This window comes from Acartia tonsa, chromosome 14 (assembly GCF_053477335.1).
Source record: "Acartia tonsa isolate MP-2025a chromosome 14, ASM5347733v1, whole genome shotgun sequence".
In the NCBI taxonomy this organism is placed as follows: Eukaryota; Metazoa; Arthropoda; class Copepoda; order Calanoida; family Acartiidae; genus Acartia; species Acartia tonsa.
Genome location: NC_137273.1, coordinates 2,258,518 through 2,285,765, shown reverse-complemented (window position 1 = coordinate 2,285,765; position 27,248 = coordinate 2,258,518). Strand labels below are relative to the sequence as shown.

Here is a 27,248-nt window from a genome sequence, read left to right as displayed (position 1 = left end):
AAAGCGTCCAATCGCCCATCAGACAACCAACTCTCTGAGATGCACGACCTTTGTCTGAGAAGTCCCAACTGTGAATGGTAACGAGTTGCGCCTGTTTTGGGCCAAGGCATTCCCCCCACTCTAACTATTTACGTCGCGCATCTGACATAGTAGCAGTGGGAACCATTTTTAACGTCTTTAGTTATGACGCGGTGTCGGACCGAGATTCGAACCTATCACCTTCCCGACGACGAGCGAATGCGCCACATGCTGAGCCAAGGTCGCGGGTTACATTCATAAGTAGTGAAGCACAAAAAAATTTAAAGATGGACTAAGGGACAAAGTGAGTTATAGAGCAGATATTCAGAAAAAAGAATCATTTTTTAAAAACCACAAAATCTATAGGTATTTTAAAAAAGTATCGTTTAAAGCATGACCGACAGACCAACGGACCAAGTTAATTATATACTGGATGCTCATTGATATGAATCTTCACAGAAAAAAGTATCCATCTATCTTGAATAGTTGCCGAGAAAATTAAATAACTCCCATAGTATTGCGGACAGACGGACAAAGTGAATTAAAAGGTGAGTATTTATTAAAATCTTAATAAAACTAAACAATAAATTTCCCCTGTGGTGGTACGGACGAACGAACAGACAAAGTGACTTTAAATATGAGTTTTATTAAAATCTTAATAAATTTAAACAATTAGCCCAAGAAGTTGAACCCTGTGAAAAGATCATCCAGTCTCAACATTCAATTAAGAAGGTTAAATATATATATGCTTGTTAAAAGCTTATATTATTGTATTTCAAATTCTAAAATTGCGCAGATTTTCCGTAAAGGTGTTTGTTCTTAAACTTTTAAATTGGAGTAGAACGCTGAAATTCACTTTAAAGCTTCCTTCCTTATTGGAAAGATCTATTGACAAGAATAGTTATTTCTCACATCGTATTATAAACAGCTTTCCGCGGATGTAGAATGTACAATTATAAGATTAAAACCAGTTTTTTTTAGCCCCGAGGTGCCGAAGGCACGGGCTTAAAAAACTGGTTTTAATTTTATGATTGTACATTTTTATATTCGTAGATGGCTGGATATAATACGATACTAGACATAGTTTTTTTGTATGGATCAGAACTGGTTCCTATCCACCGGATTCGAATGAATATGAGAAAAATTAAAAAAAAATATCTGTAAATCGTCTAAAACCTGTTACCTTCGTCAAATGCTTTGTTTTGGTTAAACTGACAATAATTCATACATTAACAATTTAATATGTTATAGTGAATTACTATAAACGATAAAATAAGCCTAAAATTAAGCCACTTACCCTGACGGATTTGGCTTATATAACTAAACAATAACATCAAGATAAATTGAAAATAATTAGGGAGGGCAAATTTTTTTCTGTGCCTGACCAATGCTATAGGCTTCAATCTTGCGGGGGCTTTTCAGTACCCAATATAACCTAACCTAAGAAGAAACTTAAAATGTAATAATTGCAGTTCATCTTCTTTCCGGTCTTCCCAGTATGGCTTCGAAACTGATTAATATCCGGTGGATTAGATCCGGTTCTCAGCCATACAAATAAAACATGTATAGCATCGTATTATTGATAATTTTCCACAAGTACTAAAATAAAAATCATAAAATTCATACCAGATTTGTTTGCCCGGACCTACGGTGCTACGGTTATAATTTTACATTTCAATATTCGCGGAAAGCTGTCTATAATTCAAATAAATGTTAATGATTGCAGCTCGTCTCCTTTTCGATCACCATCCCTGAAGAAAAGTACTTCCAATGAGGATTATAAAAACATTCCAATTATTGGTGGTGTGGAAACCAATTTTTCAAGCAGACAATCTCTTTCTAGTATAAAGGTACCCATTAAAAATTGGCTTTTAATATTTCTAATACTTATTAACAAGTAACAGGATGTCTGTATGCGTGTCGGAAGTAAAGCACTTACATTGAGGATTATAAAAATATTCCAAACATGGCTATGGAGACTAATTTCTCTAGCAGACACTCTCTTTCCATTATTAAGGTACCCATTACAAATTGGCTTTTAACATTTTTATTATTCCTTATTAAAAAGTAACAGGTTATCTATCTATCTGTGTAAAGTACAGGATCTCGCTAACTGCTGGAAAGATAAGGTTCTCCTTTCAATTGAAGATTCTTACAGGTCAAGGAATGATTTACAACTATTTTTTGGGAGGGTATCTCCACCCTGCTATGAGAAATAGCCCCTGGAAGAATTACCCTCCGAATTTTAAAATTGGGTTGGACTTTTCCCTCTCCCCCTTCATCAAGTGCTGCTAATGGCCTCTAGGGGGAGTAGCATCTAGTTTTTATTAAAATGAATTATGACTTAACTTTTAAATTTAAAAAGGAAATGGAAATATCTTATGAACATAAGAGAAGGAGAAGCTCTTCAAATATTTTACGCAGAAGAAGTTCTAAGGTCAAATAAATAATAGCTTGAAAATCTTATGATAAAAAGTCTTTATAATGCTTTTTTAATAAAAAAGTTTATTTGGTGCTATCCCTCAAAGTGCCTATTGAGCACTGAACTCTCTTTCTCCTTGTTTTGGGCTTATTTTTTCAATTTCTTAACCCCTGCAGGGGGCTATCCTATTACCCAAACTAACCTTACCTAAGGTGATTAACAAAAAAATCCCCCCTGCCCTATTTTTAATTTGTTTTAAAATAAAGATGCGGAAGGGGTTCTATGCTCTCTTTGCACTTTTAGGGAAACCGCCATTTGATTACTTTATTCTAAACTATCTAGAAAGACAAGTCTAAGAGAGTATCTTGGCAAATTTTAAGCGGTTCTGTTGATAACAGGTTATTTTGAAAACACTAGAGTTAAAGCTGACAATTTAAATCTTATGTTCCTATTAAGACCTTACTTGAAAAAAAGCATAAACAATAATGCTAAATTTGACCTTTCTCTGAGGGAGGTTAAAAAAATATACCTATTCTTATATAAAAACAACAGGACATCTATCTCTCTGGCTCACTATGAAACTGTATGGTTCTCCTCTACAAGTAAAGCTTCTCATAGATCTAGGGAAGATTTTAAACTATTTATGAAGAGGAAAAATGCCCCCCCCCCCCTCCAAAAAAAAACATAAAGTTAAAGTGAAGAGTTTACTTCCTCCTCTTACTTCACCAAAGTGTCCATAGGGGCCTCTTTGGGCATAACTGTTAGTATTTTGAATAATGCCAATTGAAATAAGTTTTACTACAAACAAATAACAAAGTGTTTTGATAGTCCGAGCAGGAGGGACTCTTTGTATTCCATCAGTTCTGTTGAGTCCATGAGAATCCTAGAATCAGATGCAGGGGTGTATAATGTACATTCTTCATGGGATCCCTGGACAAAGGAGGGGTGAAAAAAATATATATCAAAGGAGGAAAAAGATTGAAAAATAAAAATCACTGAAAAATTAAAATAAAGAGTAGTTAAAACATTTTTCCATTTTTTCCCCGTCTTTGGGGGAAAAACTAAGGGGGGTGGGGGAAGGAAATATTTTTGTTGCTGAGGAAAGAAATGAATCTTGTGCAGAATATAATATACACCCCTGATCAGATGCAGATAATAATTCTGACACAATGTCTGTGGATTCCAATGCTACTTTCTTGGCTCACAGTAGAAGCAGCAGGTCAACTTCATATAATCAAGGACATATCAACAAAGAGCATATGTTGTTATTTTAATTTTGATGCTTACGCGCAAAGCATCTTGAGAGAACATAAACAATTTTGGCCAAAACTTGTATCGATGAATTATTTCATCGATACAAGTTTTGGCCTTATGAACATACTGACAAATAAATGATAATATCTATGTATATTCCTTATACATTTATGCCTCAGATATGTGAAGTTGTTTATTCAGTCGCACAGGATCAGTTTCATCATTAGTATCAGTGGCCTCAACTCTTACAATTACACCTACATCTGATTTGGTATATTAAATACAAAAATACATTAACTGGAAAACAAAATAATAAAGGTTGTTCCATAAAGATCATTGATAGATCAAAAATTAAAGGTTTCAATATTTTTTATCTCCATCTTCTTTAAAGAATATCAATTAAATTTTGATGCAATTCAGAAGAAAAATCTGCTTATCTTTAAAATTGATGTATAATTAACATATTCTACAAATTACTTTCAAGGTACTAGCAGCTTCATCCCTACTCTCTAGTGGCTCTATATTGAAAGGGGTCGAAACATAGCCCCAAACCACCTAAAGACTTAAGTCCACATTATATAATAGCCTAAAACCATCCTGGAACATATATGAAGCAGCCCAAAAAGGAAAACTTACATTCTTGTATGACCTTCAATTTTAATACCCAGGAAAATGACACCAAGAATAATGTTACTAAACCAGACTATGGAAGAAAAAGAAATTCATCAAATTCCACAGATAGCAGTAGTACAAGCTCCTCTACTAGACTGAGCAGATCAGATAGCAGCAGTACAAGTTCCTCTACTAGGCTGAGTAGATCAGATTCAATAGAGCCATACTTCACTATTAGACCCTGTAGAAATAGAACTGATAGCTTTCAGGAATTATATCATGATACTAAGTATTTTAAATACTCTCAAAAGAGAATTATATAAAGGTGTTTTTTCTTTTGCGTTTTTTTCTGTAAAATTGAGTTTAACCGTTTAGTCAAATGCGCTTATTAAGTCAAACTCTTCTTAATTATGACCAAATGTATATGTATGAAATGGTAATAATTAAGAACAGTTTGACTTAACAAGCTCATTTGACTATATGGTTACTCAAAATTTTATGGAAAATACGCCAAAAAAACACCCTCTTTATATAAAAAATTTGATTAAATCAGAATATTTTAGATTTTAAAAGTAGAAGATTGATATCCGAGTAGGACTTGATAAACAAAAATTCAATAGAGCCATACTTTACTATTAGACCATGTAGAAATAGAACTGAGAGCTTGGGGATTATTTCATGATACTAAATACTTCAACCCCTCTCAAAAGAACCCTCTTAAGCTTATTTCCATGAAATTGTGTGTAATCCTTAAGTCAAATGCGCTTATTAAATCAAATTGTTCATAATTATGACCAATTCATATATTTTAAATAATGAAGAATACCTACTTATTTAGAAGTTCAACCCATGTCACCTTACTAATCTCCTATAATTCATATATCTAAAACTCTCATTTTTGTATGGATAGTTTTACATATTATCATGAACAACAAAGGAACCAGTAGTGCTAAGAAATCCCCCAAAGCCAGGATCCCCAATAAATGGGATAAGAAAGCCTATTGTACAACAAAAAGAAACTGAGAACAATGGAGAAAAAATCAGTTCTAATTTGCAAACTGTTCCTTCTAATCAGTTAGAGGTCTTACATATAGAAGGCTTGGCAAATGCTTATATTTAATTGTTTTTTTAATAGCATATATTTTTGTACTTGTATGTATTACATATACCTACTGACTTTGTAATCTTCAGGGGTCTTAAGGGATAAGACAATGGACGAAAAATTGATTTACATCCCCAATTATAAAATTAACAAAATTACTTTTTCTGTTGATTTTAATTATTGGTTAAAAAGTTTGAAAACAACCAATAGAAATTCTTCTAAAGTACCCAAAGTTTTTGAGCCAAGATTGTTAGGGTAAGGGGGGGGAAGTTTCGGTAAGGGGCTATTCTCGGTAATTTCGACCTACCTTCATTAAATGACCTTTTTCTCCATGTTCCTTTCAAATGACAGAAAAAAACATAAAAGCAAATTTGTTCCTTATTAAATTGCCTACAAAAAAGTATAAAATGAATTTTTTGTGAGATGAATATTAAGGGTACTTATTGGGTCTCAAAGTCGGACGAAAAAATTTTTTAGTAGGTGTGTAAAGATCGACCTACACAAAAATTGGTAAGACCTAGTGCTGATCTGAAAAACTTTTTGAACTAGAAATTGCCCGCTTTTTCCAAATCCGTTGAGAGCTTTAAAATCGGGTTAATATTTTTTTCAAAAATGACCAAAGTTGGCGCCGGGGGAAAAATCGGTAATTTCAAAAGAAATTAAAATTCAACTTTTAAGGTCATGTTTTCATGTTTTCTTTTGTCAAATCTATTATTCCATATGGACTTTTTAAGAATTAGGCCTAAAAATGAATAGAACAGATAAAAAACAAAAAAAAATTAATTTTATTTTTTTAATCAAAATTTTGCGAGGAAAAAATCAAAATTTCTGGTCCTTTGAAAAAAAAAATATTTTTGACATAGGAGGAATAGTCCGATCTTTATGAATTTTTTTGTGGTTAATCCCAATCACCTATACTAATTATGATTTATTACGCTTGTTTGGTCGTTTGGCCTTTTTTCATCGATTTTTTTAAGGTTAAAATGTAGTCAAGATATTTTGCAAAGATGACACTTTTGCTTCAAATTCAATTTTTGAGGTCAATTTTTAATCAATTTTCATGTTTTTTGGGCTAAATCTATAGTTCAATGTGAGCTTTTTTAGGATCAGGCCTAAAAAGTAATAAAATACGTTTTTTTCTTATATTAATTTTAAGTTTTTAAAAAAAAAAATTTCGAAAAAAAAATCGAAAATTCGCGTCTTTCAAAAAAATTCATTTTTAACATAGAAGGAATAGTCCGATCTTTATGAAACTTTTTGTGGATAATCCCTATAACCTATACTAATTATGATTATTTATGTTCGACTGGCCGTTTGGCCGTTTTTCATCGATTTTTTTTAGGTTGAAAAAAATTACCGATATTTCCCCCGGTGGTGGGGAAATATCGGTAACTTTTTTGCAGTCAATTTCGGCCAACTTCTAAAAGTCCTAGGATAATGTCCTTTTAGGGCCTGATAGTCCTTTCCGTAAGCTTTCTACTGGTCTTGATTTCATTTGAAAATATTAATATTTACCCCATTTTTTTTCAAAAAAAACGAAAAAAAACCGAAATTTCCCCCCCCTTACCCTATAAATTTTTGGGTTCCAGTGTAATTTAAAGTCCATTTTTCCATCCCTCCCTGAAAATTGTACTTTTAAAATGTGTATGTATTTAGTACTGTACTTTATGTATGTTAATTTTGAGCTTTAAATACTTAGCTTATCCTTATTTAAAAGTAATTGGATGCCTGTATGTCTGTCTATCTAAAGAAATTTGCTAACTGCAGAACTGCTGTGCTTCTCCTTTCTATGAATCTTCTCATATATCATAGAAAGGTTTTTAACTATTTTAGAGGAGGCTTCCATTATTTTCCCAAGAGAAAACTCCCTTAGAAAAAAACCTAATTTAAAAAAAACTGAAATTCATTATAAGGAGGTGCCTTACCCCCTTGCAACTCCCTTCCCCCCAGAGGCCTCTGTGTGGCGTAACCGCTAGTAACAAATAAATATTAATCCAACATTATTTTAGGATGAGAAGAAGTCAGGATCTGAGACCCCGCGGGGCTCCTGGGCCAGCTTTGATCTCAGATCCTCCAAACCTGATGAACTTCTGCCTGGACTCCTAGACAAGGTATGCATTTTAGATAGATCATGCTTTTTTTTACTATGAGTGGCTTCGCCCCATGAGAGGAAAAATCAAGGAAAGTTGCACCACATGTTATGATGCAGTTGTGTTTTTACAACAACAAAACGTTACGGGGCAGGGTAATTTTTTTTGAAAATGAGATGGTCCCCAAAATCTGTTTCTGTCTGTTATTGAGTTAGTTTGTTATGTTAGGTACGCTAATAGAGACACTAAACTACATTACAATCTTGAGATACACTCTCTTAATCAGCCAATTAGAAGCTAAAATTGCCTTTTAAGTATCTTTGTGGATGTATATAAATTTTTCGTCCATTGTCTTATCCCTTAAGATCCATGCCTTCTAATAATGATCGACTAATACAACATCCGAGTTTAAATCTGCAAATCCCTAACCTACTTACTAATTATTATAACCTAAATTACTCATTATTATTGTGAAAGTTGGCCGTTCTAACCAATAACACCAACTAACATCCCTTTCATTTACCTAATCATTTATAAAGTTTTAACTTGATAAGATGATTCTGTTAAGGCTGATCCCGACGTTGTAGATGAGGACAATGCCCACAAAAGATCTGAAAACAAACCTGAAGCTTTCTTCTCACTCTATCCGGAACAGGTAACTTTGTAAAAGTAGAAAATGGATATAGAATACATATGGATATTATGACAGGGTAAATATTGTTGTCAATTTAGGTTGCTAACATTTACATAATTTATTGGTCAGTTCATTCATCCAGTACGAGGGGAGGGGATGGGGTAAAAGGGGTGGATGGGAGGGATCGTTCTTTTAGCCAGCTACAAGTTTGGTTTTACTTTTCGTGTAACTTCCAAGTAATAATAAATACATTAAGTAGAAAAGTTTTTCTGTCTTTTCTCTGCTTCTATATTAGATTGACGGCTGAAATTTTTGTTTGAAGTTTCTCTAAAACATTGAACATCTAGTATGTAGTTTACTCTGTTAGTTAGTCCGTCAGGCATGCTACAAGAGACACATAGTAAGAAAGATTTTGTGATTTTCGTTTATTTCATATTCTTTACCTTTTTATGTATATTTACTCTATAACTCGCTTTTTCTGTTTGGATGTTGTTACCTTTTTACTTTCTCTGGCTTATTTTTTAAATGATCTTTGTCTCTAACTAGGATAAGTTTACAATGGTGCCAGCAGCAAGGTCACAGGATCCTGGATCCAGGAATCTTCTAATTCTATATCTCTAACTAGGATGAGTTTACCGTGGTGGAGCGGAGGACTGTAGCTGAGATGCTATGCGTGCAGCAAGGTCACCGGATCCAGGATTCTTCTAATTCTATGTCTATACCTAGGATGAGTTTACCATGGTTTAGCGTAGGACTGTAGCTTAGATGCCATGCGAGCAGAAAGGTCACAGGATTATAGATCCAGGATTCTTGTAATTCTATATCTCTATCTAGTCCGAGTTTACAATGATGGAGCGGAGGACTGTAGCAGAGATGCCATGCGAGCAACAAGGTCACCGGATTCTGGATCCAGGATTATTTTAATTTTATGTCTCTAATTAGGTTGAGTTTACCATGGTGCCAGCAACAAGGTCACCGGATCCTGGATCCAGGATTCTTCTAATAATATATCTCTTAACTAGGATGAGTTTACCATGGTGGAGCGGAGGACTGTTGCAGAGATGCCATGCGAGCAACAAGATCACAGGATCCTTGATCCAGGATTCTTATAATTCTATGTCTCTAATTAGGATGAATTTACCATGGTGGAGCGGAGGACTGTAGCAGAGATGCCATGCGAGCAACAAGGTCACAGAATCCTGGATCCAGGATTCTTCTAATTCTATTTCTCTAACTAGGAGGAGTTTACTATGGTGGAGCGTAGAACTGTAGCAGAGATGCCATGCGAGTAGCAAGGTCACAGGATCCTGGATCCAGGATTATTCTAATTCTATATCTCTTTCCTAGGATGAGTTTACCATGGTGGAGCGAAGGACTGTAGCGGAGATGCCATGCGAGCAACAAGGTCACAGGATCCTGGTCAAGTGTCTGGAGCTGGCTCTAGCCCTGCAGGAAACCATAATCTTACCTAACCTTATAATGTTGTGTCTAAATACAATACTGGTATCTCTTTATATAAGAGGCTACATCCATAGAAGCCTCAAGTCAAGGGGCACTAAAGGTTGTGTAATTCTTTTCTAAGGGCACACTCCTTTATAATAGTTTAAGTTATAAACCTTCCCGAAGAGAAGCTACATTAAAAAGGAGAACCATATCGGTTAACTAGTTAGCAAGATCTTTCTGTACAGAGAGACAGAAAGACATCCTGTTAATTTTATATAAGGATTATTAAAAACATGAAAAAAAATCTTCGAAAAATATTGTAAAAATCTTCTAATTTCATTACATACGAAAGAATTAATATTAAGATTATGGCCTTTACTAGGACGCTGAACCTGTTTTTGCTAGTATGGCTCTTTTTGATGCAAGGTATTTATTTTTGAGACATAGATAAATGTAATTTTAGTTTAAACTCTTGTCGCTAGAGTGTGTTTTAAAATTATTTTCATATCATATACCTTACCTGAATTAATGAGAAACTGTATAAGAAAGTTATCTGTTTAGCGGTTAGCGAGATCCTTTGGTACCAACAGACAAACACAAACATAGATTATATCCTTTTACTTTTATATTATACGAAGTAGTTTGGATGATGATATGATTTGAGGGAGGGGACGGACATTGAACTGTAAATTATACTGGTACCCAAAGTTTTTAATTGAATTCACACCTCTATATTTAGGGAGAAGAGAAAAGTGAGTGAGAACTTTTATTTTGACATGAATTCTGAGTCAGTAAAGAAAATGTTGTCAGGCCATGTTGATTCAACAGACCCCTCTACGTGTGCCAGGAAATTACAATAATATTGTTTTAGTACATTTGAACACCCTTGGCATGCCTTTTGTAGGGGAGGTGTCGTGTTCGAGTTTAAAACACACTGTGTCATACTAGAGATGCTAAGAATGTTATCTACTGCTGCTTTGTCTCACACGTAAAACTAATAGTCAAAGTAGAGGGAATGCCTTGGCCCACAAACAGGCGCATCTCAACACCATGCAGTAAGGACCTCCAGACAAAGGTCATTCAATTTATTTGTTGTCCAACGTTTACAGACACTCATTCTTTAATTGCACGACCTTTGTCAGGAAGTTATAAAAGAGTATGTATACTCTCCACTAAATAACCATTTTAGTTTTAAGTTTTAGTAATAAACCCTCCTTGGACATATAAGGAGCTTTATGATGGTCCATTAGTTGGTGAGACAAACAGGCAGTCAGATATCCTGTTACTTTTATATAAGGATATTATTGTAATAATTAAACAGATCTTGTGTTTTCGACATTTCGTCACAGCCAGGAGATTTATTTCTGGTGGTTAAACTTGAAAAGGTTCTACAAGGTAATATATTTAATAGATAGTCAAATCAGGGATCTAAAGGGATAAGACAATGGCCGATAAATTGATGTGTATCTTTAATATATACACAAAATTACCCTTTCTTTAGATTACATTATTAGTTGAAACGTTTGGACACTCAATGTTATGAACCAACCAATCAAATTTCAATAAAAGTCTCCAAAGTTGTTAAGCCAACAAATAAGAAAACGCCATTATAAAACTTTGGGGACTAGTGTATAAACAGCCCAATGTTCTCTCTCTCCCTGAATATAGATAGATAGTTTATTAGAAAAACGGACCGACCGACAGTCAATTGATATAGAATATACGAGGATATTATGACAAGGTAAAAAAAAGTTATAGTCTGCTAACATGGACAGCATTTAATGGTCAGTTCGTTCATCCAGTGGGGGGCAGGGGATGGGGTTGAGGTGATTATTTTAGCTAGCAACAAGTTTTACTTTATTAGAGTACATGATAATCTGGTGTAAGATCCAAGTAATTAACAAGGCATTAAAACGATCATTGTTAGTAAGCTAGTTAAAAAAAAATTTAAAATTGTTAATTAAATTCCATTTCTTGTAATTTATAAATCCAATTATCCTTTCATTAAGGTGATATGAACGAAGCTATAGAGCCCTACATCAAGCCTGATGTTAATCTTGAAAAGGTAAATGCGCCACTGAGAAGGGTCTTTATATTTAATCCTTGTACAAAAGTAATAGTCCGTCTGTTTGTATCGAATGATCTTTCTAACCTCTGCACTGAACCTTTATGGTTTTCCTTTACACGTAGCTTTTCGTAGATCAGGACTCCAGGAGAGATGTTTAGTGTAGGGCATCACCACCCTTCTGAGAGATATCCCCCTAGAAAAAATGAATCCTTCTAATTTGTTTTACTTTTTATTTTATGAACTAAAATTAATTGAAAATTGGGTGGGTTGATTCGACTAGAGGCCTCTAGAGGCATATGCGCTTGCGTTGAAAAAAATGTCGACCTATTGCAATAGAAAAATAAACATAAAACAAATTGAAGTTTGAATGTTAATTTTTAGGTGCGAGCATCCGCCGTCGACGCTTGCAAACGGCTGGGAAAATACAGAATGCCGTTCTGTTGGACAGCCATTGAGTTGGCCAAGATATTCCGCGGCCTACCCCTTGATACAGGAATAGATGTATTAAAATTAGACACACTCTAACTAAGTAAAGATATAAATACTTTGAAAATAAAGTTTGTTTGGTAAATTATAAGTTTTAATAGTTATTTTAGCGCATCGTATTACAGACAGCTTTCAGCGGATATTAAAATGAAATATTTAAGATTAAACCAGTTTTGTTAGACCCGAGGAGCCGTAGGCCCTGGCTAACAATATTGCGATTTTTATTTTAATATTTGTGATTTTTTATTGTGGCTTGGAAGCGGTTATAATCCAGCGGATATTTATCTGTTTCAAAGCCATACTGGAAAATGTTTTCTTTATTTAAATTCATTAAAATTGAATATAGACAAAATTTTGAAAATTTGATATATCTATTGTGTCTCCAGGGGCAGGTGGTGGCAGTGATGTGGACAGTACGGGCAGTAACAGTCTTGACAGGAATATCAACCATCTATTTTAGTTTTATCTAATATCTACTTTATTTTAATGAGGCATTTTTAAATTCAAACCTAAATAACCATTGAAATCAATTCTAAGAATAAAGACCTAACTGGGATTTGGTAGCACAGTTGCTTTTATGAGGTATTATGTGGAAGTGTATAGAATTAACCACGTAACCGGAACTTATTTTTTTTGCTAAAATTACCCCTTCTCATTTTAAAAAAATGAAATAAGGGGGGATATTTTCGTAAATTAGTGTCTTACCTTAAGTGAGGATAGCTTATATTGTGTGCAGGGTAGGCCCGCAGGGATTAGGGCCACCAAAATAATTTAAAATAATGGTTGATATGAACAACAGGAAAACGTCTGCAAGTGCCATGGACAATTGGAAGAAGGCGGAGTCGGTCAAAGAAAAGGGGAGTTCCCTCAATAGGAGAGGCAGTCTTGATAGAAAGGTAAGAAGTGGGCGTGGAAAACTAGATTTTAAGGGATAAGACAATGGATGATGAATTGATTAAAAGACCTAATGATGATAAAGAAAATTTCTCATCTAAAGATTAAAAAATTTAGTTAGAACAAACTTTCCAAATAATATTCTTAATCTCCAGAGGGAGAATTATCATTTGTGATGTATATCAATTTATCGTCCATTGTCTTATCCCTTATTAATCATCCTTTCTTATTTTTTAAAAGCGAAGCTTTTCTATAATTAGGGTCGGTCCGTCCGAGATAGATAGCTTTTATTCGTTAATTTAGGCATGTTAGAATTGTCCTATCGATTTCAAACTTTGCATGATGATTCCTGTAGTAGTTAGGTACGATTTAGAAAGCGTAGCAACTCTATAATCATTACCAGAATGTCCGTACGTCCATTTTATACATGTTGATTTTTCTACTTTTTTAACAACAAATATCCGTTTGATCTGATTTTTGGTATATTGATTCCTGGAACAACAAAGAAAAATATTATAAGCGAAACAACTCTATAATCAAGTCCTAAAAATGTAAGTATGTCCATAAACATTATCCTGTATCAAGCAGTTTTTCAACAAATTTACTTATCATTTTGCTTCGACTCTTATACTTCTATATTCTGATTATTCAGTTCAGACACTATACAAGCGTTAATGTCCGTTTGTCCTACCGTTTCAGTGCTTCGCTTTTATGGATGTTGTCATCCTTGTTTTTGTGAAAATTAATGCACGTTAATTTATTTTCAACATTCAGAAAGACAGAAAATATTTTACCTTTCCTTTACCCATCCCTAATAAGTCAAAATCAATATTTAGGACAAGCGGTCAAGTTGGGCGGCAAGTGAGAGTGATATGACCGCTAAATCTAGATTCCTTACCGCCGGTCACGCTGACGGTCAGCTCATTCTTCTTATTTAGGACAAGCGGTCATGTTGGGCGGCGAGTGAGAGCGATCTGACCGATAATCTAGACTCCTTTCCGCCGGTCACGCTTACGGTCAGCTAATTCTTCTTATTTAGGACAAGCGGTCAAGTTGGGCGGCAAGTGAGAGCGATCTGACCGCTAATCTTGACTCCTTCCCGCCGGTCACGCTGACGGTCAGCTCATTCTTCAAACAGGAAGCTGATAAATTGACTGATGAAGATTTGTATAAGTATTTACAGGTATAACTTTTATAATTTTAAAGTTATTGATCCATCTCAATTCAAGGCTACTTTATCAAACTAACATCTTTGTAAAGGCAAAATTTATATTATAAAAACTAGGGTTTTCATTCTCAATCGTCCTATAAACTTATTCACATTTGCGCTACATATATATCTAATTTTTGTAACTACGCTTATATAGATAACAAGGTTGACATCATCCATAACAAGCGGATAACAAAAAAAATATAAGGCAAACTGAGAAAGGGAGTTATAGATCAGATGTGAAAAAAGAGAGAATATGCAACAACAAAAAATAAGAAAACAACGAATGCTTTTGATGCAAAAAGACATATCTAAGGACAAAAAAAGATTATTTAGATGCACATAGGCCATCCTCACTAAAAAAATTAGTTATCTATCTTAAAAATAACAGTCGAAAAATAGCTCTCCCTATAGCGTTACTGACTGACTGATAGTCGACAAACAGAAAATGTGAATTGTAGAGTAGCTTTGCTACCCTTCCGTAACTTTATTTGATGTGTTTGTCACGTGACTGATACAACAGCGCGACGTTGATACTTGAGTATAATTAATGTATTTTTGTAAACGGGGCTCGAACCCAAAACCTTTTTTGTTACAATTCATGTGTAAAAATGTTTAGGATCTGAAGAAACCTACACCAAAGTTAAAACAGCTGAAAACCATCAAAGGATCTTTAAAACTGGATATCTGTGTTGCAGGTCAGCAATTATTTTTTTTTATAGCGTAGCTACTCTAAAGATTAGGATAATGTTTAGCTTTTCTTGTTACAGAATATAAAAAAAGCATTTTCAGTAGCCGAGCTTAGCTTATCTAAAATTTGAAATGTTCGTTCGTCCTTTTAGAAAGAATGGGGGATACGAAAATTTCTCAACTACTTTCTAAGAAAGTCGGCTGAATTTTTTTATGTAGATTCTTTTTATCAATGAGCATCCAGAATATTATCAACTGCTTATGCTTTATAATATAACTGACTTTGTCCGTTTGTCCAACCAGAATTTTATTGAGTCTTTCTACTTTTGGATGACAATGTTGTCATCCTTGTTTCCCTTTATTACTCAATCATGGTTGTTTAAATTCACTTCTTATTTCTTATTTATTTTAAAGAAAAGGCATAAGTATACTTTTATCTTTTCCACAAATTAAAGGGGGGAGGCGGATGTGCCACTTTTTGAAACCAAAACTAAAAGTCAACAACAAGTCAACTCTTTTTTTAGTTGAGTTCCTTTGACTTTTAGTTTTGGTTTCAAAAAGTGGCACATCCGCCTCCCCCCTTTTTAAAATAATTTCTTTTCTTTTGTATAGCCCCTTGGACCTCTAATAGAATGGTCTGTGAAAGGTTTGTGTAAGGGTTACTTTGCCAAAAAAACTGCTTTGCCACTAGCCCCTATGGGAGAATGAAGGAAATCAGGAATCAGCCAAAACCATCCTAAAACATTTTTAAAGCTTTCCAGATAAGTACAATCAATTCGGACCAGCAGTTTACGAGATATTTAGCTTTAGCCAAAAAAACTTACATCTTTATATTATAGGATAGAATTTTTAGATTTTATGTTTAAAAATGGGAAAGTCGAAGAGGATTTTATTAAAAAATATAACTATGTTTTTTTTATTTCAAAGGGCAGTTTTTTAAATTTAATCTTGTTTAAAAAAATAAATTGCTTTTGTTTTCAGGGGAAACTATCAAGCACTGTTTAACACCAGAACTGGCAAAATTAAATCCGTATCCTGATAGCAATGCTAGGAATATATATTATATTATTTCCCAGTATGGTTTCGAAACCGATTAATGTCTGCCATACTGAAAAATCATGAATAGCATCGTAATACAGACAATTTTTAACGAATACTAAAATAAAATCATAAAATTAATACCTATCAGTTTTGTTAGCCCGTGCATTCGTTTTCTCGGGGATAACAAAACTGGTTTTAATCTTATATTTTTTCATTTTTATATCTACGGAAATCTGTCTATAATAGGAAGCGATAGATGACCATTCCAGATTGGCCTCAAATCCGTTTCATTTCCACTGGATTAAAACCAGTTACAAGCAATACTGATAAAGTATTATTGTATCGTAGTATTGAGAATTCTCCACGAATAATAAAATGAAAACAAGGGATCTTAAGGGATAAGACAAAGGATGTTCAATTGATATACATCCGAAATAATGATAAATAGGATTACCATTTCTGTAGATTGAAGTTATTGGTTAAAAATACTACTAGTTTGAAATCAACCAATCAAAATTCAATAATTTAAAGATTATTATAAACACGTTATCTCATTTGTTGCAGTAAAAATATGTTGCTACTTTTATTACATTTCGATTGGTTTGTTCAAACTAACAGACATTTTGATAAATTATTTTGGAATAATTTTTGAAATGTACATCAATTTAACATCCATTGTCTTACACCTTAAGATCCCTGCATAAACCTATAAAAGTACTCAACGTTTTTTTGGGGTACCTGTATAATTTAGAGAACTTAATAATAATATATATTTTAAATGAATAGACCATACAAAGAAATTCTGAATTTCCCACTGAAGTTAAGAGACAGTACACAAGAATATCCACATTATCAATTCAGGAAAATTTAACACATTTTCTCGTATTCATTCGAATCCGGTGGATAAGAACCAGTTCTCAGCTAAACTGAAAAATTATGTCTAGCATCGTATTATATCCAGTTTTCTACAAATATAAAAATGTACAATCATAAAGATTAAAACGTTTTTTTGGCCCATGCCTTTGGCATCTCGGGGCTAAAAAACTGGTATTAATCTCATAATTGTACATTCTATATCCGCAGAAAGCTGTTAATAATACGATGCGAGAAATAGCTATTAAATCTTTATTTTAAAATGTATCATTCTATTTCTAATTCATAAATTTTATACTAAAATGTGTTAAAACATGTAGAAATTTGTTGTACGTGTACCCGCGCGAGTTAAACTTCTCTAACCGAAGCGGGGAGCGCGCGCGTAATATTGCTGTCAAAGTCCAGCTGATGAGCGGCGAGGGCGAGGCTTATGCGCTGCCGGTTATCTTTGGCAAGTCCAATTGTCCGGCCTTCACTAGGTGCTTGTTCATACAATGTAATTTAACTTGTAGCAGCGCTCCTAACCTCTAGGGGATCTAAAGAAAGAAAGGAAATAGCCTAAAACCACCCTAGGATATAGCTTCTCAGAAAAGCATAACTCAATCAAGCTAGCTATTTCCAAGATCTTTTGCTTCAAACAAAAACTTTTTACTTCATAATTCAAATATCTCAAAGGGGTTCCTGATGGAAGGGGAAAGGGATGACCTTCCTCTTCAAATTTTAGTTTTAAAAAGAAAGAGAAAAAAATGTTTGGATGTAACAATCCTCAAATAGTTATAAACTTTCCCTGGACCTATGAGAAACTACATTGTAAAGGAGAACTATATCTGCTCAGTTGTTAGGGAGATCCTTCACTATACACACACATAGACAGATATTTTGACATCCTGTTACTTGAGATATGGCCCATGAAATATTATTAGTTTGGAGTACAGCAACTCGGATAATTGTATGAACACTAATATTTGTATCAGCGAGGCTTATGCTGCTGTAGTACATCACAATAAGACTCCAGATTATTATTTACTCTAATATCCATGCATATATTATATCTATTGTATGAACACAAATATTTGTATCAGCGAGGCTTATGCTGCCGTTGTACATCACAACAAGACTCCAGATTTCTATGAAGAAGTCAAGATAAAACTTCCCAGCAATTTAAGGTGAGTCTAGTTGGAGTGATAGATTGATATTAAAATAGAATGTCTTTGGATAAGAAGTTCTAATCAAGAGAGGGTTAAATAGATTAATAGAAATTTTAGAAAAATGTCAAAAGTAAAGTTTGCATCCAGGATAAAGGAATATTACCTAAAGGATAAGACAAATTAAGAACGATAAATTGATGTATAGTACATCCACATAATAAACAAAATAACTATTTCTATGAGATAAAATTTTTGATTGAGAAGTTTAAAGATATAAGTAAAGCCATTTACTAATATACTTATAACTACTTTATTGATATGTTCATTTTGTTAAATAGGTATACCTAAAATAACTTAAGTTTTTAACTTATAAATAAATTACTATACCACGGCTAAATTGATATTTATGTATTTAGACCTAAACAAGGCATTTGACTGTATTTCTACTATATTTCTTGAAAAGATATATGATTACTTGGATAAGACTCAGACACCAGATTTTTGTCTACTCTAATAAAATGATACTTACAGCTAGATAATTTAACGTCCTCTTTCCGTCATCCCCTCCCCTCCTACTGGAGGATCCTGCAGACCAATAGATGAACACCATATTAGGAACCTAAATTGATGATAAAAATCCATTATTTCTTGTTTTTCAGAGATCATCACCATTTACTGTTCACATTCTATCATGTCACGTGTAAAGGACAGGTAATCTGATGGATAGATAAATGTAAAGAGATTGAGTGATAGATAGCTACTTTTAAATAGATAGAGATTTTTAAACTTTATTCAGCTGTAACAATTAGATTATACAATTTGAAGAATATTGTCTATGTTATAAAACTATATATGCATGGAAAATAAGATATTTTTTTCTCTACACCTAACCCATTCGAATTGCCCTAGTCATGCAAGAATTTCACCTGCGGTGCTACCTTTTACCCATTATTAACTGACCTAACCTTACCATAGATAAAACATATACAAACTAAAATCTAACCCTTTTTGTTCTTGTTTTATTTTGTAAAAAAACGGATAGGAGAAGTTCTGTGCTTGCTTTGCAATTTAAGGGAAACTGCTAGCTGAGCTACTAAAAAATCAAAATGCTAACCTAAAATGTCTGTCTGTTAAGGTCAAAGACGGCGAAAAACTAGAGACTCCGGTCGGCTACACGTGGATTCCCATAATTGAACGCGGCACCCTCGCAACCGGGGAGCACAACCTGCCAGTGACGTCAGAACTGCCCCAGACCCCCGGATACAGCTTTATATCCACGGATAGGGCGCCGCCAGGTATAAAATTTTTGATTTTTGTAGATTTATTTTGTGGGGAAGAGTCACCCCCCCCCCCTCTCTTATGTATTAAGGGGCCTGCATTTTTATGATAAAAGTATATTTTAACTCTTCAATATTCCAAAACTTCAAATTAATGCATATTACAAAAATGATAGGTGAATAATTGTATTTTTTCAGGATCAACATTTAAATGGATCGACAATAAGAAATGTATATTTTCTGTGGATATTGACGCTGTTTCTTCTGTTCATACAGGGATAGATCCTTTATTATTTGATAGGATATAAAAGTAACAGGATGTCTGTATGTCTCTTTGTACCTCTCGCTAACCTGTATCATTCTCATTTGTAGCTTTTCATAGATCCTGGGAAAATTTACAACTACTTTGGGGGAGGGTATACAAGAAAAATCGCCTCTTGTAGCTGCGAGTTGTATAAATAAGTCTTATTTAAAAGTAACAGGATTTCTGTCTCTATTTCTGTCTGTTTGTACCGAAAGATCTTGCTAACCGCTGAACCGATATCATTCTTCTTTGCAATGTATCTCATAGGCCCTGAAAAGGTTTTGAATTATTTAGGGTTAGGGCACCTTCATCCTCCCAAGAGAAATCACTCCGTCTCCTAGAAAGCAATGTGCACCCCCCCCCCCCCCAGTCAATCAAAATATAGATGGTCAGAGTGAATTAACAGAGATCTAAAGGGATAAGACAATGGTCAATAAATTCATGTATATTCCTACTGATGATAAACAAAATTACCCCTTCTGTAAATTAAAATTAGTGGTTAAAACGCTTGAACACTTAACTTAATGAGCCAGCCAATCAAATTTAAAAGTCTCCAAAGTTGTTAAGCCAGCGAATAAGAAGACATTATTACAAAACTTTGGGGGGTATTTGATAAACAGCTCATTGTCTCCTCTCTCTCTCTTATGAATTAATGATCTATTTACAAAATAGAAAATCCTACCCTGGATGCTTTCCTAACCAAGACCGCTGGCCTCCAGTTGGGACAAAAACCTGCCAGGCAAAAAACACTGTTTCTTATTCAATTACTGAAATATTCCTCACTAAATTAGTTTTTTAAAAACAAGGATGACAACATCCATAAGAAGCGAAGCACAAAAAATCATGGATGCAAAAATGGACATGGAGATTTAAAGAGTATTTGATGATTTGTTGAAATCAAGAATAATAATAAAATGGAGGAATTAATTACGAAAATTTTCTCGCTTAATTATATATTTTTTTTATTGCATACTGGATGATCATTGTTTTATGGGAATTTTCTTTTAAAAATTCAGCCGTCTATCTGAAATAGCAGCTGAGTAAATTATACTTCCCCCGTAGCGTTACGGACTGACTGACGGACAGAAAAATTTAACAAGGTTGGAAAATATATGTGGTAGGGTGAAGCGTTTCAACCCTACAACGCGAGTTCGATTCAAAAGAGCCCCTAGCCTTTACGGATTCTATCAATAAAGAACTACAAGTAGTTACTGTTAAAGAGATATATTTGAACTGCATACATTTATAATAAGGTTACTAGTTTATATACAAAATAGATGATAAATAGGTTAGGTAGAAAGGGTGTGGGGGAGATGGGGCGGAGCCCCATTCAGGTGAGCAGTAGAGTGGTAGGCTCCCGCAAGGGGGAAGGTAGACATCTTCCGGAAAAGGGTATGTTGCTGGGGTCATGAAGGGAAGAGGGGCAGCGCCCCTCCCACTATCAGCGGTGTCCAAGTTGACCGCCGCTTCTGATGTGTAGACAATGCCCAGAGGGGGCTGGATGGAATGGTGATAAGCTGGGATTAGCGCCGGGGTGTGATTTGATAAGCACGAAGCATAGCATACTCTGCAAAAGGCTTGTCCGTATGCCGCCTACCACATATACACCTCAAAATTGATGTTTTCATCAAATAAAAATAACACGCAAGAAAATGAACTGAACATTGTTTTGTGAATTAAGAGTTGCTGACAAGGATATGGAAGAAGATTTGTTAAAGTGTCTAAAGGTAAAATGCAGTGATCTTAAGGGATAAGACAATGAACGTTCAAGTAATATTCATCCCCAATAATGATGATAAAAATAATTGTTACTTTAGTAGATTATTTTAATGGTTGAAAGATTCGAACCAACCAATGAAAATAAAAGACCAAACGTTTTTGAGTCAACGAATAAGATTACGTTGTTATAGATCTTTGGGCATGAGTGCGATTTACTTTCCAATATCCCCTCCCTCCCTTGTAAAATGATAATTTCTAGACGTTCTATGAGGTTTGTAGTAGGGTTGGGCCGGATACTTTTTTGGCCGGATACCGGATATCCGGCTGATTTCAAATGCCGGATATCCGGATATCCGGCAAATATCCGGTTATCCGGCCAAATTACCGGATATCCGGCCGGATAACCGGCCAAATTACCAGATATTAAAGTAGTAAAAAAAAAAAATTTCAGAAATTTTATATAAATTTACATAAAGTTAAACTTATTCAGAAAAAATGTTCTTCTAGCTTCAATAATAAGAAAATTATAGCCACTTAAGATTTAAAAAAGCAGAGATTTTTGGTGTAAAGTATAAAAAATTATAGAGCCGGATATCCGGCCGGATAGTTTCAATATCCGGCCGGATATTGAAAATGGCCGGATATCCGGCCACACCGGATATCCGGCCCAACCCTAGTTTGTAGGTCTGTTCACGAAATGACAGTAAACTTTATTGATTTCCTAAATGCGTAAGTTTTCATAGTTTTTTGGGGGATATTTTTTTGGGAGGGGGGAGTATTTTACTACCACTCCCTCTTTATTACCCAGTTAATAATATTCTTTGAACTAAATGTATTTACAGTATTGAAATAAAATGAAGCTTACATATGTAGTTTAAATTTCCGCCGCCAGGCGTCTCAAATTAATTTTAAAAATATTATTTACACAAGTGATTTTTAAAAAATGCTCTTATAAACGCTTTTGTAACTTATTGATATTGCATACTTTTTAATTATGATATTTAAGATACGTTGACATGTTTTTTATTAAAAATAATTATAATTCTAAATATGTTATAAACTAGTTTTATTTTTGCACTACTTTTGTTTACACTGTACAGTTTCTAACCAATAATGTGTCTGGATTGTTCAATTGAAAAAGGAACTTTTAGTAGACACTTTTTTTTGTAGTGATTTCAGCTATGAGATCACAATAATCAAACTAAGGCATTTTTGTCAGGGATTCAAAGGGATAAGACAATGTCCTACCAAATACCAATTGATTACATTACCAATGTTAGTACACAAATTTTCCCCTTCTGTAGATTGTAATTAGTGGTTGAAACGTCTAGACACTCAACTTAATAAACCAACTAGTCAAAATTCATTAAAGGCCTCCAAAGTTGTTAAGCCAACGAATTAAAAAACGATATAAAAAAAACTTTGGGGGTTAGTGTAATAAACAGGCCATTGTCTCCTCTATCTATGATTTCTGTTCACGAAGCTACTCCATAACTTTAAATGACCGTCTAAATAAACGTTAAGGGGGAAGGCGGAAACTTCCTTGGCTCCTATTAGAGATACATTGCTGAAATTTCAAGCCAAAATTTTAAATTGTCCGTCATCCTAATGTAAAATGAGGGGGGATGGAACCCCATTTATTAGTCAGTTCTTTCATCCAGTAGCAGGGGAGGGGATGAGGCAAAATGGGTGGATGGGAGTAACATTATTTTAGCCAGCTGGGAGTAATACAGTTCATAAAATCTGAAGCAACATCCATGTAATTATATATCGATTATTAAAACTAACTTAATTTTAGGAAGTTGCTGAGTCTCGACCTGAATCCCTTGTGGCCTTTATGCCTCTAGTTCTTGATAAATTATTATTGTTGATGGTTAAACCTCCAACTGTGGCAGGTTTGTGACTGTTTTTATAGTATTAAAGCTACTCTATAATTCGCTTTGTCTGTCCGTCCGTCTGTCAGTCCGTTTTGGCCTTTATGCCTTTGGTGCTTGACAAATTTTTATTGTTGATGGTTAAACCTCAACTGTGGCAGGTATGTGCTTGTTTATTTTGATAGCGAAGCTACTCTATAATTCACTTTGTCTGTCAGTCCGTCAGTCAGTCTGTTGAAGCCTTTATTCATGTATAATGTGCGCAATGCGCATCTATTATATGCATTGTTTTGTCCGTCTGATAGCCATGCTTCAAAAGACACAAAATTAAGTTTTTTTACAGGTTTCTGAATTTTTTTTGTTGGATTTTCTCTCTATTTTTTGTCATGAGAACTGAACATCTGCTTTTTGAATTACTTTGTCCTTGATTTTTTTGTGCTTCGCTTCATAATCTTATGGATGTTGTCATCCTTGTTTTAACGTAATTCAAAAAAGTAATACACATTAAGATTAAAATAAAAAAATAATGTAAATTGAAAATTCATCTATCCTAGGTTTAACTTTGAACGTTGGACAGGCAGCTTTCACAGCCATGGCCGAAGTAGTAAGGGCTATCTCGAGATATCTCAGCCATAGAAATGATCTGCATGGACGAAATAGCCTTTTATCTACCTTCATTCAATACCAGGTAAGAAATGGGTCATTTTTTTTGCGTATTTTCTGTAGAGTTGTGTGTTTAGTCAAATGTGCTTATTAAGTCAAACTTACTTAATTATGACCATTTCATTTGTATACATTTGGATAGATAGATATTGTAGTCATAGAAATGATCTGCATGGACGAAATAGCCTTTTATCTACCTTCATTCAATACCAGGTAAGAAATTGGTCATTTTTTCGCGTATTTTCTGTAAAGTTGTGTGTTTAGTCAAATGCGCTTATTAAGTCAAACTGTTCCTAATTATGACCATTTCATTTGTATACATTTGGATAGATAGATATTGTAGACATAGAAATGATCTACATGGTAGAAATAGCCTTCTATCCACTTTCATTCAATACCAGGTAAAAGGAGTTCGGTTTTTTTCGTGTATTTTCTGTAAAGTTGTATGTAAAAGTTTAGTCACATACGCTTATTAAGTCAAACTGTTCTTAATTATGACTATTTCATATACATACATTTGGTAATATTTATTTATTTTATCGGTTCCATACATATAAAAACTTACACCCAAATTAGGTGGTGTTAGACGGACAGACATTCTGTTACTTTTACTTAAGGATTCTCATTTCTCTGAAGTTAATAAAAAAAACAAATAAACTTTTCTTCTTCATTTTTTATCTCAATTATTTTTTAAGGCTCACCTGCCCCACCTTGATCCTGCCTTCACTAAGCAAGTGTCCAACCCAGCAAAAATGTTTTCAGGTAAAGGTTTTAATTGAATCTTCTAAAAATGATTTAGAGTTCATGAAATTAAGAATGATAACATCCATAAAAGCGAATCTTATATAAATTAGGGATTCATAGTTGGATGCTGCATTTTATATTGAAGAAGCAAAACACTATGTAGAAATCTGAACAAATATTTTAAACGTAATTATAGAAAAGCTTTTCTTTTAACAATTATCTTCTCTTATTTCCGTTGCTCATGGAGGGAGGGGACATTGGACTGTAAAATACACTGGTACCTCAAGTTTTATTACTGCACTATCCTATTCGTTGGCTCTGAAACTCTAGGTGCTTTTGTTTCATTATAATTTTTATTTGTCGGTTATAAACTAAAAGTGTCCTAACTTAGACAAATAATTTCTTAAGGTTTAAAATCGCAAGGATGATTCTAACATTTCTAATTAGTCATTATTTAGTTTCAGATGTGGATGTTGGGCATATGATGAGAAACCTATCTCTTCAACAAAATGCTATTGAAAGAGGTAAGACATTCTTATAATAAAGTAATAGGATGTTTATCTGACTGTATGTTTGTATCGAAGGATCTCGCTAACTGCTGAACCGATTTGGTTCTCCTTTACAGGGTAGCTTTTCTATGGTCCTTAGAAGGGTTATAACTATTTGAGACCCCAAAAAAATAATAGAATAAAAAATGGGTTATCGAATTCAACTCCCCCTCAAGTGCCCCTAGGGACGTAGCTACTAGTAGCGGTTTATAACATATATATTGATAGAGAATCCACTCTATAATTATCTAAGTCTGTTGGTCCGTCTGTCAGTCTGTAACGCTATGTGGGAATGTGATTCTCTCAGTTGCTTTTCAAGATATACGGGTTAATTTATTTTATGCTTTGCTACTTATGGATATTGTCATCGTTCTTATTATGGTTTCGTTGGTTTATAATACAGAATCAGTTTCAATCTATAGTTGAAGTTAATCATTTTAACTTTTTTGTTATGTTATCTAATATAGTTAGTAAAGTTTATGAGTGGTGCCACATATATCTATTTATGTATTAATTGTATTCTGGAATCAATCGGTTCTATCTTATATTAACTTTCGTTCGTCTTCAAAATTAGCAGTGCTATTTAAACTAACATGAAACATTTATTTTGTTGCATTCCCACAAAGTGCCTGTCAAGCACTTAACCCCCAACAACCCCCTTTATTTTTGTAATAAAATGGAGAAAGGGGTTCTTATGGCTAACCATACCAGGAATACCCAGTACCTAATATAACCTAACATCTAAAGTAATAGATAAAAAAGCGATATTCACCTTCCCCCCCCTATTTTGAAACTTTATTTCAAAATAAAAAGGAGGGGGGGGGGGGATTCGGTGCTCAAAAAGATACATTAAGGGTAAACACCTATATTTGTTTGTATGATTAATGACGTTGTTCAATGTTTATTTAAATCAAAATAAGAAACACAGGGATATAGTGAAATTCTTATTGCTATTTATCCATCGTATTATAGACAGCTTTTCGCGGATATTAAAATGAAAAATTATAAGATTTAAACCAGTTAGGACTAATGATTAATATTGTACATAATACGATGCAATACATAATGATTTTTCAGTAAGAGGTAACCTTCCCGAAAATAGTTATAAACCTTTGTTGGGCCTGTAATAAGCTTCACTGTAAAGGAGAATAATATTATTCCCCAGCGATTAGCGAGATCTTATGCTCCAGATAGACAGACAGACATCCTGTTACTTTTATATAAGGATAAACTAATATATTAAATTCCCCTTTTTCTGAGTTTCAAGATCTAGGTTTGTTTATCTTAAAGGCGTCTGGTAATACTTTTTACTCTATAAGTCACTGTTTCTGTCCGTCAGTCAGTCAGTCCGTAATGCTATGGGGGAGATGTGATTTTCTCTGCTTCTATTTAAGATATAAGACTGAAATTTATTGTCAACTTTCCCATCTTTATGGAACTTAATAAACTATAAAATATCTATGGCGGTCAGGCTGCTTTTTTGCAGGTTTTTGGCTACTTTTATATTTTTCACTATATCTTTGGTGTTTTTGATCTGATTTTAAGATTTCTCTAGAAAAGGGTATCAAAACTAAATTCTTTTACATTTTTTGTGCTTCTCCTTATTGATGTTGTCATCCTTATTTTTCTTTTACGCAAACAGAACTTGAACAAAACATTGACAAAAATAATATAATTTACAAAATAATAGAAGAGGAATTTGCATTGATATCCTTTTCTTAAAAATTATCAATAGAAAAAAAAGCTATCAAAAGATAATTTTTACCATAGACATAATTTCAGTTGAATGAAAAATCTACTTAGTCTAACAGTCCATCTGTTAATCTGTTTAAACATCTCAGTTTGTTTATTCTAAAGAAGTAAGAAGTTCTGCATGTAAACAGCTTGGCAATATCTGATCAACTTGACATGGACCTTGAAATGATCACAAAACTTTGGGTACTAATACAATTTACAGTCCAAAAGAGAGGTGCCGGATTTTGACAAAGTAGATTGTTAAATTTTTTTAAACTTTTGGCAAAGAACCTGTTTTTCATGGTATATTTTGTGACAATTTCAAATGTATTGAAAAATGCATGTTTAAAAAGAGAACAGAGATTGAATTGTGTTAATCAGGCCAGGTAAGTCAGTTTTA

General features: G+C 33.9%; 2 protein-coding genes across 2 annotated transcripts in view; both read left to right on the top strand.

Annotated features, from left to right (window-relative positions):
* Zir (dedicator of cytokinesis) overlaps positions 1 to 27,248 on the top strand; it is a 78,853-nt gene that overhangs the window by 10,479 nt on the left and 41,126 nt on the right. Inside the window, exons 8-32 of the mRNA XM_080148184.1 lie at positions 7,418 to 7,519; positions 8,067 to 8,153; positions 9,480 to 9,586; positions 9,960 to 10,001; positions 10,315 to 10,422; positions 10,897 to 10,970; positions 11,585 to 11,640; positions 12,025 to 12,137; positions 12,517 to 12,570; positions 12,932 to 13,025; positions 14,063 to 14,206; positions 14,853 to 14,931; positions 15,905 to 15,974; positions 16,751 to 16,825; positions 17,158 to 17,316; positions 17,920 to 18,003; positions 18,645 to 18,696; positions 19,121 to 19,280; positions 19,461 to 19,538; positions 20,239 to 20,305; positions 21,248 to 21,293; positions 23,084 to 23,180; positions 23,714 to 23,847; positions 24,518 to 24,584; positions 25,025 to 25,090. Of these exons, the coding sequence (XP_080004310.1) occupies positions 7,418 to 7,519; positions 8,067 to 8,153; positions 9,480 to 9,586; positions 9,960 to 10,001; positions 10,315 to 10,422; positions 10,897 to 10,970; positions 11,585 to 11,640; positions 12,025 to 12,137; positions 12,517 to 12,570; positions 12,932 to 13,025; positions 14,063 to 14,206; positions 14,853 to 14,931; positions 15,905 to 15,974; positions 16,751 to 16,825; positions 17,158 to 17,316; positions 17,920 to 18,003; positions 18,645 to 18,696; positions 19,121 to 19,280; positions 19,461 to 19,538; positions 20,239 to 20,305; positions 21,248 to 21,293; positions 23,084 to 23,180; positions 23,714 to 23,847; positions 24,518 to 24,584; positions 25,025 to 25,090 (2,215 nt within the window). The remainder of the gene's footprint in view (positions 1 to 7,417; positions 7,520 to 8,066; positions 8,154 to 9,479; positions 9,587 to 9,959; positions 10,002 to 10,314; positions 10,423 to 10,896; positions 10,971 to 11,584; positions 11,641 to 12,024; positions 12,138 to 12,516; positions 12,571 to 12,931; positions 13,026 to 14,062; positions 14,207 to 14,852; positions 14,932 to 15,904; positions 15,975 to 16,750; positions 16,826 to 17,157; positions 17,317 to 17,919; positions 18,004 to 18,644; positions 18,697 to 19,120; positions 19,281 to 19,460; positions 19,539 to 20,238; positions 20,306 to 21,247; positions 21,294 to 23,083; positions 23,181 to 23,713; positions 23,848 to 24,517; positions 24,585 to 25,024; positions 25,091 to 27,248) is intronic.
* LOC145306295 (uncharacterized) lies at positions 3,590 to 4,629 on the top strand. The gene is made up of 3 exons (XM_080148375.1): positions 3,590 to 3,659; positions 3,896 to 3,965; positions 4,363 to 4,629. The coding sequence occupies exons 1-3, from the start codon at positions 3,610 to 3,612 to the stop codon at positions 4,627 to 4,629; spliced, it is 387 nt and encodes a 128-aa protein (XP_080004501.1). The 5' UTR covers positions 3,590 to 3,609.

What these genes read in the sequence shown, in the direction of transcription:
- LOC145306295 (XM_080148375.1), top strand. Translation starts at nt 3,610, where the DNA reads ATGTCTGTGGATTCCAATGCTACTTTCTTGGCTCACAGTAGAAGCAGC. An exon ending in GCTCACAGTAGAAGCAGCAG is followed by an intron (nt 3,660 to 3,895) that starts GTCAACTTCATA and finishes TTGTTTATTCAG; the next exon opens with TCGCACAGGATCAGTTTCAT. An exon ending in TTACACCTACATCTGATTTG is followed by an intron (nt 3,966 to 4,362) that starts GTATATTAAATA and finishes TTTAATACCCAG; the next exon opens with GAAAATGACACCAAGAATAA.